This window comes from Berghia stephanieae, chromosome 10 (assembly GCF_034508935.2).
Source record: "Berghia stephanieae isolate SIO BIC M18660-M18661 chromosome 10, UCSD_Bste_1.3, whole genome shotgun sequence".
Lineage (NCBI taxonomy): Eukaryota > Metazoa > Mollusca > Gastropoda > Nudibranchia > Aeolidiidae > Berghia > Berghia stephanieae.
The window spans coordinates 25,414,405-25,429,404 of record NC_088369.1 but is presented as its reverse complement, the minus strand read 5'-3'; the positions used below and the strand labels follow the sequence as shown (position 1 = coordinate 25,429,404).

At 34.6% G+C, this 15,000-nt stretch overlaps 1 protein-coding gene across 2 annotated transcripts in view; it reads right to left on the bottom strand.

Annotated features, from left to right (window-relative positions):
• The window catches only part of LOC144980878 (NXPE family member 3-like), a 65,315-nt gene that overhangs the window by 27,972 nt on the left and 22,343 nt on the right, over positions 1–15,000 (bottom strand). For both annotated transcript variants that reach the window (XM_078928768.1, XM_078928766.1), the window contains one exon: positions 6,588–6,682. In XM_078928768.1, the coding sequence (XP_078784894.1) occupies positions 6,588–6,682 (95 nt within the window). The remainder of the gene's footprint in view (positions 1–6,587; positions 6,683–15,000) is intronic.

Genomic DNA, 15,000 nt, shown 5'->3' with positions numbered 1-15,000 from the left:
TTGCTGATATATAATTGACAATTATTTTGCACTAAAATTCTTAGATAACCTTTTTCATAAGCTAACTCTCTTACAGCCTAAACAGGCCTAACATTCTACATGTTACGTGTTACTGTTGATCAGGGACCATTTGTAAAGCGCTTTGAGCACATTTTTGGGATATTGCACTATATAAAATCTCTAGTTAAAAAAAAAATACACAATGAATACAATACAAGATTGAATATTTGACTTTATCTATTTAATTTTTTCTTTTAAATTGTAGCTATCGTTTCCAATAAAATATTATATTTATTCACATGCAAGTGTCAATATTATTTAAATGTTATGCATTATTTTGACCACAACAAACTTTTCTTTCCTCACGCGGGACAGCAAGCAAGGTAGCCTACCCCTTATTTAGGGATGGTGTGTGGGTAACAAGAGAGTGTATAGATAGTTCGAAGATGACGTCACTCAGGCCTTTGTTATTGTTTTTGCCATCCGCGTTTGTGAGTTGTTCTCACTAAACTGTATTAACCAGACTATAAAAGTTCATGGTTACACAGAGTTTGTGTGTTGGTCCGTTATACTTCAGGATGGCAATGTTGTGAACTCTTGGCCAAGCGCATTCTATCTATACATGTTTAATTTAGAGGTCGTCCAATGGGAGCGATCTTTTTTCATGTTTTCGTCCAACTGAGTCATCAATCACGTGATTTGATATGTGTCCAGCGATTGGATATTTCTGAACAAATGTAAACACGATGCTTTGTTTATCAAAGTTGTAAACATACCCTGTGTCAAGCTGAACACAATGATCAATTGCAATGCTAGATCGTTCAAAACCTGTGAACACTTTTCACTTTGAGCACATTTTGCAATGTGACCAATGACCTCGAGCACATGGAAAGTTAATATAAATCATGCCCATACAAGGAAACGCTTTTTACGAATGAATATTGAATGCCTGTTTCGGTTACCATAAAATTGTGTATTGATTGCGTTAAAATCGATATGATTATCTCATTTGGTGACAACTCAAAAAATTATCTTTATCTCAGTTGAAGTTGAAAGAAGAAAAAAAAAACGAATTCGATTTCATGCACAACACGTATCTAAATGAATGTCAATATCTAAAAAAAAAAAGCAAAAAAAAAAAAAACCGAAACAATTTTTTTTAACAAAAGAAAAAAAACATTCATCCTGATTAATGGCTGCATGGAAAAAATACAAAGAGACCATCTCTTATCACACGTACCTTATCGACTCTCTCTCTCTCTCTCTCTCTCTCTCTCTCTCTCTCTCTCTCTCTCTCTCTCTCTCTCACACACACACACACACACACACACACACACACACACACTTTCTCGTTCTTTCTTTCTTTCTTCCTATCTCTATTTCTTTCTTTTTCTCCCCCTCCCCTCTCTCTCTCTCTCTCTCTCTCTCTCTCTCTCTCTCTCTCTCTCTCTCTCTCTAGCTCTCTGTGTGTTTATGTGTGTGTATGTGTGTGTGTGTGCCCTCCTTTCAAACTAAATGTGACCCTACGCCTCGAAGCGGTATTAAGTCGGGATTTGGAAAACGACGAAAACGGTTTTAAAGTGGAAATGGTCAAAATGATCAAATTTGAGTTTTTGGTTGTTTCAGAAACTACAAATATTTTCCCACATGAAAACATAATAATTCAACATAAACATTGACGAAACGTTAAATAAATTTCAAGTTAAAAAATACAACTATCAGTGAAACATTCAAAACGAGAGTTGACTTTCTCTCAGATAGCCACTCTTTCCAAGGCTTAGTAAGACTGAGTCTTTTCCTCAGCCCAATAGCGTGTAACATACCACGTGTCTCTATCTATCTCAGAGAAAGGATGACTGTTTCCACAATTTCATGGTTCAACCAATAATGAACTTTAAAAACTGTAAACAAGTCAAGGTTTCCCTGACAACCTTACAAATGAATGATTCTGATTGGTCAACGGTCATCACATGCGCCTATCGGCCATTAAAATGCCCGGGCGATGGGTCATGACGTCAGCATGCGTGTGTTACAAATGTGTGTGTTTGTGCATTTTAATACACACCACGTGCTATTATTTCTTTGTCTAGCTGCATTGGTAAGGTGGGGCGATTACACACTCGGGGTAATTCCACACCCACATTCATTATATTTACTTCAAGCTTTTACAAGCCCATTGAAGGTAAGTGCAACACTCATTGATTTCAAATATTGCAAAATATTGTTAAATGTTCTTCAACTTTGAAGCACAAGCTAGAAATGCTTAATCATTCATCGGACATGTAAAATTTACCCCCAAACCTGTTCTAGATGCCTTAAGTAAAATGTTGTGCCTATTTTAGATTTATAAATGTCAGGGAAAATATTTAATCAAAATCCTATGTCAATGGTTTTATTTTACAAAGACAGGCTCCAGCAAAATTCCGCACCCTACAGGTCTCGAATTTCTAGTGTGAAAATATTTAATCAAAATCCTATGTCAATGGTTTTATTTTACAAAGACAGGTTCCAGCTAAATTCCGCACCCTACAGGTTTCGAATTTCTAATGTCTTTTTTTATGTGAAAATATTTAATCGAAATCCTCTGTCAATGGTTTTATTTTACAAATAAAGACCTCAGCTATCATTTCAAGTAAATCGTTATATCCTTATCCAATTGTTTTTGTTTTTTTTTGTTCACTTTTGTTTTTCTTAGAAAATCACATCATCCAAAATTCTTGGAAGTGTGTAGCCTATTAATCATGTTTGAATAATAAGCCGCATTGTGGGCCTGTATTATGTTACTTATGTCTGCCCATGCTTTAGAGCTGGATCTAGAAGGGATTTATGTTCCCGTTTTTCTCCTTTTTCTATAGAGATTGGCTAATCATGGTGATGAATTACATGAAAATACGGTGTCGTATGACCATGCAGATATGATGAAAGCGGTCGATTTCGTTACATCTGGAGGGATGGGCTGCAAATGTGCTAGCAAATTATACAACCTAAACTGGCGAACAGTTCGTGATTCAGCAGAATGGGAGAAGATATTTACTGCTTACTCAAATCGCGAGACAGCACCTGGGATCGATCTCCTTCCCTTTGATTGTGAATCGAGTATTCTGCCAACTGAGCTATCGGGACCCCATCCCCAGGCCTAGTGGTCTCATGTCACAGTCTACAAAGATTGTTGTTGTGTTCATTTCAGACGTTAATTATTGTTCCTAATTGTGTCATTCTCGTTTTTGCATGCTTGTCATGATGGGTGTGGAATAACCCCAAAATGTTGAAACCCGAGTAAAGGGAAAATGTGGAATTTATGAATGTTGTTTCTTTTTTAAATGTTATTTGTACAGAATCCAAGTGTGAATGGCTGTGGGATATTTGTATCCTGTTTGTGTGATCACCTCATCAATAGAAACTTTATGACAATAAATTGAAAAAGTTGTGTGTGGAATTTGCCCCACGAACTAAAAAATGAAAAAAAGTTAAATGTATGGATAAACAGACAGAGAGACAGACCTGTTAATGGATAAATAGATAGGTAGATAAGTAGATAGATAGATAAATAGATAGGTAGGTGGATAAATAGATAGGTAGGTAGATAGATAGATAGATAGATAGATAGATAGATAGATAGATAGATAGATAGATAGATAGATAGATAGATAGATAGATAGATAGATAGATAGATAGATAGAGGGGAGTCTTTTTAGACATCAACAATGTGGGTGAACGTTGAGAAAAACTTGAGAGATTCAATAACATATTTCCATGTAAGTCATTACACAATAAGCCCCACCCCTCCTCCTCAAGCTGTAATCTGACTCAAAATTGAAACAATGCAATGAATAATTTGACTAGCCCATTTCTTTGATTGCAATCTCATTGGTCAATATGTTTCCAGTTGATTGACTATGACTTACTTTGTAACAAAATGCTTTCTTAAACTATCCCTACAATTCTTTGCTCCGCCTCCATCCCTTTCTTCATGCCTACCTCACTCTCTCCGTCTCCCTTTTGTTTCTTTCACACATACAAACAAACACACACACACACACATAATGATGTTGACGATGTAGATCTTTTATACGAGAAATTTTGTATAAATAAAATAACTAAAATATTAAATGACCAGTATCATCCACTAAGACCATCAATTATTATGTCAGAAAGAAGTGGTCGCCCTTTCTCTATTTCAACGAAAACAGAGAGACACTGGAAAATCTTTTCTGCCGTCCAGTATTAGGCTTTATAACAACAAGCAATAATCATTTTATATAATTATTTCTCATTTTTACTTTTTAAAAATATAAATATTACTTTATTAATTTATTTGTTTTGCAATCTTTTCATTTTTCAATTTATAGTGACAGTTTTAACTATTTTACAGTGTTGAAATTATTCATATTATTAAGCGCAGCTCTGGTTATAGAGCTGCTCCTTTTTATATATATACATCCTATTTCCATTGTATTTTTATCTTATGTGTAAATTACAACACGTCTGTACAAAAAATTTCCTTTTTGGGATGCAATAAAGTATTATTATTATTATTATTATTATTATTATATAATATAATATATATATATATATATATATATATATATATATATATATATACACTTATACAGGCTTCAATCTTTACTATATTATTTCCCTCCCGCTCTCTTAATGCACAAGCAGTCTCTCTCCCCTCCCCTTCTCGCTTCTCTTTTTCATTCTCTCTCTCTCTCTCTCTCTCTCTCTCTCTCTCTCTCTCTCTCTCCACACACACCACACCACACACACACACGTATGTGTTTTACTCTCTCATTCTTTCTCTTCCTCTCTCATCCTATTTCGTGATATATCTTTCCCTGCCCACCCGGCTTCACGTAGTTTCAAACTGTACTTTGAAATTATAAACCCTTATTTAATTTTTGACATTTTGAAATCGTATTTCTTTAATTATATAAGACAGAATGCCACATAAATAATTCTCATCTCATTGATTTTTTTATCTAAATATCAAAAATTCTTCAAAAAGTGAGCAATGTCATAAAATTGTCGCATATTTTCTTTTTGGATGTTTTCTTTATTTTAAGGAAATCTTACATAATAATAAATAACTACAAAAGTAATAATTGGATCGTTTCAAAAATGTGCATGTACATTATTAAATGTATATTTAAGCTCATGCCAAATTTAACTATTCTCGTCAAATTTTCGATGCTTGTATCTAATGAATTATCATTGCCCATTTGTTTGACTGTGCGTGAAAACGGTGCCTCACATCAAAGTCGATTTTCTCAAAACTTGGTTTTTACACTCTCCCAACTTCAAACGGTCATATCTCGGCAATGAATAATCAGAATATTACAAATTTGGTATCAAATTTTAAAGCATAAAATAAGCTATGATTGGGTACCAAAATCCCAAAATTGAAAAAAACGACTTAATACCGTTTCGAGGCGGAGGGTCACAAATCTCCAAAAAATATAATGGGTGAATCAGTTACTAGGCAATTTGGAAGCGGCAATCAAGGATCACTGTATTTTTAGAGGCCCTGTCTCTCCTCCATGTGCTCTCACACAAGTTAACTCTTTCGAACTCCAAATGATTCTCTCTTTCATTCATTCATATGCACACACACACACACACACACACACACACACACACACACACATACTCAAACATACATAGACGCGAGCGTGCAACCAAACATTACACTCGCCCACATCCATGCACAACATATTCACCCCCCCCCCCCCCCCCCCCCCCTTCTTCCATTTCACTCTTTCTCTCTCTCTCTCTCTCTCTCTCTCTCTCTCTCTCTCTCTCTCTCTCCCTCTCTCTCTCTTTCTCTCTCTCACTCTCTATCTATCTATCTATCTATCTCCCTCTCTCTCTCTCTTTCTCTCTCTCTCTCTCTCTCTCTCTCTTTCTCTCTCTCTCTCTCTCTTTCTCTCTATTTATCCGTCTATCGATCTCTCCTATTGCTTTTCCACTCAGCCATGACTATCGACCCGCTTAATAGAAACGCATACTTATAGATAGAATGCGCTTGGATAAGAAGCTCATAACATTGCCATCCGGAAGTATAACGGACCAACACACCAAACTGTGTGTATCCATGAACGTTTATAGTCGGGTTAGTACAGTTCAGTGAACATTACTCATAAACGCGGATGGCAAAAAACAATAACAAAGACCCGAGTGACGTCATCGTCGAACTATCTATAGAATTCAAAAGACTTGATTTCGTTATTCCGGGGTTTTTAAGATGGCGGAAGAAGGGGGCACGGTGAGACCTATACCTAACAGTGCGATGTGCGGCCCAGTGCCTGAGAGAAGACACGTCCAAAAACGTTAGAATGAGTATTTCTCCTCATTACAAAGGGTATATATTATATGCGCTTGGCTAAGAAACTCACAACATTGCCATACGGAAAAAAATAATTGACTAACACAAATAACCAAGTGTAACCTTGAACGTTTATAGTTTAAAGCTGTAGAGAAATCAGAGAAAAATGTTGGTTGCATCGTAACGAATGTGACGATATTCCTATAGTTGGTAAGGAGAGGGTTAAACATTAAATACCAATCACCAGGAAATAAAAACCTACCATTGATCAAAGTGAGGACAACCAAGTCCTGTTGTGTTCTCGTCGGTGCGTTGTTTTCACGGGGTTTCTCGTTGAAAGAACTAGATCTCGTGGTACTGTTTGGTTGTTGTTTTTTTTTCATAGAAAGAAAAGAGAAAAAGAGAAAATAAAAACATTAGAATTGCGATCAAGAATGCTTTAATTCAATGTTATACATCGCCTCAACGGGGTATTGTATCGGTTAAAGCCAGATTGCAAACAAACAACAAAAAAGTGTTAGAACCAGATTATAAACAAATAAACAAACAAAAAAATGGTAAAGATTAGAAATGTGATATGTTAGAGTATGTTGGGGGTTCTTTTTGTTGTTGTTGCTGTTATCGTTATTTTATTATTTTTTTGGTCATTATAAGAAACTAAATGTTGAGCTTTTATACAGTGCAATATCCATTAAACGTGCTCAATGCGCTTTACAAAGGGTCCCTGACAAACAGCAACACGTAGTATATAGAACGAGACATGACGGCTGCTGTTAGGCGATAATGCAATTTTTTTTCCAGACAGAGACAACGTTGGTAACGGTTAGGTACTCATTTTACACCTGAGTACGTTGAGCGAATAATGTGAGTAAAGAGTATTTTCCAAGGACTCAACTGTGCGCTGAGCGAGGCTCGATCCCAGGACCTTCCGATCCGAAAGCGGGTATCATACCACAAGGCCACATAGCCTCTGCCTCAATAGAGTATTATGTCGGGATGAACTTGGTGCTGACAATCATATTTATCACCACTAATATGAAACGTTTGGTTAATTACTGTTCCTGTGCGGCTATGTGGTCCAGTGGTATGACACTCGCTTTCGGAGCGGAAGGTCCTGGGTTCGAGTCTCGCTCGGCGCATAGTTGAGTCCTTGGAAAAGGCTCTTTACTCATGTTTTGTCACCGTGCTTAGATATAAAACGAGTACCTTGCCGTTAACAGCGTTGCCTCTGTCCGAAAAAAAACCTGTAATATCGCCTAACAGGCGTCATGTCCTGTCCTATATGTTTAGTGTTGCTGTTGGCCAGGGATCCCTTGTAAAATGCTTTGAGCATGTTTAGTGGGTATTGCGATATTATATAAAAGCTCAATTTTAATTTAATACTTTCCTTATGGTGGGGAATAAATACAATTTATTTCCTTGCAGTTGTTATCGATAATTGATATTCGTATTTCAAATCACATCGATACAAAAATCCTGTTTAGAGGTCTGATTCATACCAATATAATACCGTTTTGGGATGTTTGATAATATATTCATTCTCATCATCCAAGCATTACAACTTACCCCAACTTTTATATTTGTGTTGATAAAATTAATTGTTAAGTTCCGACGTGTACAGATATATATATAAAAAAATAATAAAAATACAAAAATTAAAAAAATAAATAAATAAATAAATAAATAAATAAATAAATAAATTTAAAAAACCAAAAAAAAAAAAAAACCAAATATATATAATATATATATATATATATATATATATATATATATATATATATAGATATATATATATATATATATATATATATATATATATATATATATATATATATATATGCAGGTTTAACATCCGAACCAACTTATGGGCTTAGTTTAACACTGTTGTAATGGACAATATGTTGCGTCATTTATTTATTTTTTTTTTTTATTTTTATTTTTTTGAGATTTCCATTACATCGATGGAGCCCATTAGGAATTGGGTTATCAGACCTGCAAATAAGTGCAAGTTGTTAGTATCTAAACTACTCTGATTTTAATCTGTTATGAGACGAGTGGTCACAGATGTTGTTAATTAAACGTGCAAAAAAAAAAAAATATGGTGGGGGAAGGGGTAGGTTGTAATAACAATTTTTGAAAATATATAAATAGCCAAAGGCAAAAGAAAATAATAATTATTTTTTTATCTCGTTGACAAGGAGAACAACTTAGACTTAGACGTATCTAAACTACTCTGATATTAATCTGTTATGAGACGAGTGGTCACAGATGTTGTTAATTAAACGTGCCAAAAATATGGGGTGGGGGAAGGGGTAGGTTGTAATAACAATTTTTGAAAATATATAAATAGCCAAAGGCAAAAGAAAATAACAATTATTTTTTTATCTCGTTGACAAGGAGAACAACTTAGACTTAGACGTAAAAAAACAAAAAAACAACAACAAACATTTCTCGTGGGGTAATGGTTTCCTTATAAGTGCAGGTAAAACACAAATCACACGTATTCATACGCACGAGCAACAACGCTTAGCTGACAATCCCATGTGTTTCCGTTCTGGTAATAGGGTTCAGTAGTAGTAGTAGTAGTAGTAGTAGTAGTAGTAGTAGTAGTAGTAGTAGTAGTAGTAGTAGTAGTAGTAGTAGTAGTAGTAGTAGTAGTAATAATAATAATCTTTATTGTCCAAAAGAAAGGCAATTCGTGTTGTGTTTACAATTACAATGCTCTACAAACAGCACAAATACATGTCATACACATAACAGTCAAGCGGCGCATTCAAACATACAGTGTACTGTAAACATTTGGTCATAACGGGAGGGAGGGGGGGGGGGGGCGCACCCGCACGTATGCATGCGCGCGCACACACACAGACGACGTGACATCAGACTATTGAATCCCTTTTTATAGGAGTTCAGGTTACTGATTGCGGATGGTATAAAAGTACACTTATCTCTATGTGTTCTACATTTTGGCTGGGCAAAACGTCGTGACTTCACTTCCCTTGTAATGACGCATAGTAACTTCGTAACTGGTTCGGAACAATGGCGGACGCCCTTATGAAATACTTCTCCGACGAGCATAGACGTGTATCCAGAGAAGAAAAACATTTTTAATCTGATCATGTTTTGACTTTTATACATTCTGATCACATGACATGTGAAAAAGTTCTAATCAGCATGAAGAATAAAAAGTACCGATTTTCTTTGTTTAGAACCAAGCTGCTCGATGCTGGGCGGACGTGGCATCAGACTATTGAATCCTATTATCATTTTGCCACCAATCAAGGGACGGAATAAGGTAAGGAAACGCATTCCCTGAATATGACTCTCCTGAAAGAGTCCTGATATATCAAAAATGAATACAGGCAACACCAGCAGTAAACTCCCCAACTACATTAAACAAAAAAACAGACTAACAAAGGGACACGACAACAAACTGTCAATTCCAACATGAAGAACAGATACTGCCTACACTCTTTCTTTCCCTCTGACGTTCATTTATGGAACGAACTCCCTCAGGAGTTGATAGCAACTAAAAACAATACAGAATTTGAAAGGGTCTTGGAAGCGTGAAAAAAAAATGAAATGATCACAGCGTGTATTTTGATATGTGAGTTTGTAAATGTGTGTGTGTGTGTCGTGAAATTCATAAATGTGAACTGCAGTCTGTATCATCTGTTTAAGGGGCTACTACAACGGACGACCACGAAGAAGAAGAAGAAGAAGAAGAAGAAGAAGAAGAAGAAGAAGAAGAAGAAGAAGAAGAAGAAGAAGAAGAAGAAGAAGAAGAGAAGAAGAAGAAGAAGAAGAAGAAGAAGAAGAAGAAGAAGAAGAAGAAGAAGAAGAAGAAGAAGAAGAAGAAAGAGAAGAAGAAGAAGAGAAGAAGAAGAAGAAGAAGAAGAGGAAGGAAAAAGAAGAGAAGAAGAAGAGAAGAAGAAAAGAAAAGAAGAAGAAGAAGAAGAAGAAGAAGAAGAAAGAAGAAGAAGAAAGAAGAAGAAGAAGAAGAAGAAGAAGAAGAAGAAGAAGAAGAAGAAAAGAAGAAGAAGAAGAAGAAGAAGAAGAAGAAGAAGAAGAAGAAGAAGAAGAAGAAGAAGAAGAAGAAGAAGAAGAAGAAGAAGAAGAAGAAGAAGAAGAAGAAGAAAGAAGAAGAAGAGAAGAAGAAGAAGAAGAGAAGAAGAAGAAGAAAGAAGAAAGAAGAAGAAGAAGAAGAAGAAGAAGAAAGAAGAAGAAGAAGAAGAAGAAGAAGAAGAAGAAGAAAGAAGAAGAAGAAGAAAAGAAGAAGAAGAAGAAGAAAAGAAGAAGAAGAAGAAGAAGAGAAGAAGAAGAAGAAGAAGAAAAGAAGAAGAAGAAGAAGAGAAGAAGAAGAAGAAGAAAGAAGAAGAAGAAGAAGAAGAAGAAGAAGAAGAAGAAGAAGAAGAAGAAGAAGAAGAAGAAGAAGAAGAAGAAGAAGAAGAAGAAGAAGAAGAAGAAGACGAAGAAGAAGAAGAAGAAGAAGAAGAAGAAGAAGAAGAAGAAGAAGAAGAAGAAGAAGAAGAAGAGACGTACTCAATGACAAACCAGCCTTTGTCTTTTTATTCTCTTACGAGACTTCGTGTTTGCTAATATTTTTTTTTTTTTTGATTCACTACGACGCGGTTTATGCACGCAATTAGTAAAAAGGTCATTTTAGATTATATCAAACAGCAAAATTCGTGCGACTACTAAAAGACCGTTAAAAATAGATGTTTACACTTGGGAGTAAAATATTTCTAAAACTACGAAGAGGAGAGTTTTTGCCGTTAATAATGGTATGTATGCACATTTTTTTCTATTTATGTTTCAAATTTCATTGGATGAGGATAAGTACTTTTCACGTATTTTCACAAAACATCAACTCCATTTCCACTTCAATGAGTGAGAAGAGAAAACAGCCATCTCTCTCTCTATCTATCTATCCATCTCTCTCTCTCTCTCTCTCTCTCTCTCTCTCTCTCTCTCTCTCTCTATCTCTCTCTCTCTCTCTCTCTCTCTCTCTCTCTCTCTCTCTCTTGATTGATAATAATTTAGCAAGCATTTTTTGTATCATTTGTATGGGTTATAGACACAAAATTACACTTCTGAAATGTTCCAAATGATCAATAACTTTTAAGCAAAATTATGGTTGAACCTAGCCATACAGCACTAGAACTATACAAGTTAGAACTCTTCTGATGTCTTCATCATATTTTCTGATAAAATTGCCATAAAATTGCCAAGTTTCAATGTACAATTCCACGTATTAAGCGAGATACAGAATTAAAATTAAATTGAGCTTTTTTATAGTGCAATATCCACTAAACCTGCTCAAAGCGCTTTACAAGGGGTCCCTGGTCAACAGCAACATTTAACATGTAGGACGGGACATGACGTGTGTTAGGTGATATTACAATTTTTCGGACAAAGGCAACGCTGTTAACGGCCAGGTACTCATTTTACACCTGAGTACGGTGAGAGAATGTGAGTAAAGAGCCTTTTCCAAGGACTCAACTATGCACCGAGCGCGAGGCTCGAACCCAGGACCTTCTGATCCGAAAGCGAATGCCATATCACTAGACCACATAGCCGCACACAGCCACAAACCAGAAAAAAAACGCAGGAAAACGTCCCGTATTTTCCGGAATTTTTCTCTCTTTGGGGTCATACAATGAAATGACACCTTCGAAACTGCATAATTTTTTTTTAAATGGATTTTCAAAATTCAAAAAGATTTTTACTCAGTGGAGATATGGATTTGATTTAAGCGTATCTATTATTTCCCATAAAAATAGAAAACAAAATTCATAGTCATTGTCTTGCAGAGTAAGGCAGTAAATTGGTTATTTGATTTTTCAAATTTTTCGCCAAGGACGTATTGCTAGTCTTTTATTGATTTACTTATATCGATTTATTCATTCAGAAAAGTATCTGGTCGTAAATGTAGGTCGTTGTCCAGATGTGGTTCATGGCATACAATGAGTGTTCATGGTGGAGCAGGCCATATTTCTACTAAAAGGTCCACCAGACCGAATTTTTTTATTGCTTTGAAAGGGCTATGGTGTGAATAGATAGTATGCGCTTGGCTAAGCAGCTCAAAACATTGCCATCCGGAAGTATAACGGACCAACACACAAAACTGTGTCACCATGAATATAGTCTGGATAATATACAGTTAAGTGAGAGTTACTCATGAACGTGGATGGCAAAAAAAAAATAAAATAACAAAGACCCGAGTGACGTTATCTTCATTCTATCTATATAACATGTTTAGTGGATCAAAAGATAGAATGAAGTTGACGTCACTCGGGTCTTTGTTATTGCTTTTTGCCATCCACGTTTATGAGTAATTCTCACTTAATTGTATTATCCAGATATTATAAAAGTTCATGGTTAAACACAGAATTTTGTGTGTTGGTCCGTTATACTTCCGGATGGCAATGTTATGAACTTCTTAGCCAAGCGCATACTATCTAAAGAAGGAAAAATGTTGAGGTCTCTTGTTATTAATTATTTTAAACAGCCAATTGGATGATTCTTTCTTAATGAATTTATTTCAATCAGACTATAAAATATATTCTTTAAAGGTTACACACAGTTTTGTGTGTAGATACGTTTAATAATATAACTACGCGTATTATAACACCTCTTTTTTTAGTCGCTAATAGGGAAAAACCAGGTTAAGCTAAAAAAGCATTAATGACAGCTTGTGACGTAATCGTGTTATTGGCTTAAACAATTTAAATCAAAGGTCAAAGTAAGCAGTCATTTATCGAAAAATTAATGACTTCTGACCTTCACATTTTAAAATGATTTTCTGTATACATCTGAAATGTTACGATACAGTTTTTGATCAATATTGAATATTTCGTAACCTTGGGTCCGAAAATCAAATGAAGGTAAAAAAAAAAGAGTTTAATAATATAATGTTTGGAGCCAAATATATCTAAGGCCGTCAATAGGTCTTGAAAAGATTCAAAGACAAGCAACAAAATTGCTTCCCGAGCTTGAGAACATGGCAATTTTACGAGCGTTTAGCATTCTTTCGATCTACCTAGTCTCAAATTCAAAAGAATTAGGGGAGACTTAATTCAGCTCTACAAGATGTTATCAATTTTGTTTACATTTCCCAAGATTACGTATATCAGAGGCGACAAATATCAAATATATATTCCAAGATTTCAGACCAAAATAATTCAGAACTCATTTATTATCCGTATAGTGAAAACATAAATAGTCTCTGTTTTAAGACAAAAAATGCATGTTCTTTGAATCAATTTAAAATCTTATTTGATAGAGAGTTCAATTTGATTTTGTTAATTTTTAATTATTTATTTATTTATCTATTCATTTATTTGTTTGTTTAATTTGTCCATTTATCTATTTAACTTTTAAACTTTAAATTTCCATGTGGATATAATTGTTTCTATGTCAATCTGTATTTGAATGTGTTGATGTTCATACCATGAACCAAACTGTTTGAGCATTGTTTACCTCACATGAATTGCATTTGATTTGGACAATAAAGATTATATTATTATTATTATTATTATTATTATTATTATTATTATTATTATTATTATTATTATTATTATTATTATTATTATTATTATTATTATTATTATTTCCATTACTTTCATGATTTTGCAGATTGGTTGACAAGTAAAATGCATGACATCAGACACAATGTTAAATCATGATAATTTATCAGAGACTTATGTATGATTATTATGGTTGTTGCTTTCATGATTATTTTTGTCATTAATATTTCATTATACTATGAACTTTGTTCATTCCATCATGAACAATTTCCAATAATCGATATTCTATGACAGTATTTTTCGATTTTATTGATATATTTTACCTTTCATTCAAAGTTGTGTAAAACTGTCTGTGAATGATACAATGAATGCAGGCTCTATGACATTCCGTCATTATAAACTATTGTATAAGGCATTTAAATGATAATTCCTATATTAATTAAGCTTTTAGTAAAATAAGATAAAGTAAGATATAATACAAATGTTATATTCTTAAATCAATCCAAAATGTGTGAGAACTCTAAGAAAAAGGGGAGGAGGATTAAATAGCTGACAATTGACCACAAGGGCTGATGACAGCATGTCCCAAAGAGCTGGAGGATACAGCTCAAAGAAGATTCAATTACATGATTTCATGCTGGTCATTACAAAATAAGCCCCACCCTTTCCTCTTCAAGCTGTCAACTGACTCAAAATGGAAACGGTGTAACGAAAACATTTGATCAGTCCAATTTGTTTCAAACTGCAATCTCATTGATCAATATGTGACCCTTCGTCTCAAAACGGTATTAAGTCGGGATGATTAAGATGCTGAGAATGGAATTTGTAGCCAGAAATATCATGCTTAAGTTAGGTTTATATGCTTTATAGAGGTCAAAACGGTATTAAGTCGGGATGATTAAGATGCTGAGAATGGAATTTGTAGCCAGAAATATCATGCTTAAGTTAGGTTTATATGCTTTATAGAGGAGGAGGAATATCATATTTTACTGTGCTAAATACCAATGTGTCATATTTTTGACCAGTTAAACTATAATTTGACTTTTTAGCAGCTGGTCCATCCCGACAAAATACCGTTTTGAGACGAAGGGTCACATATGTTTCCAACTGATTGACTTTGACTTCTTATGAAACAAAGATCTTTCT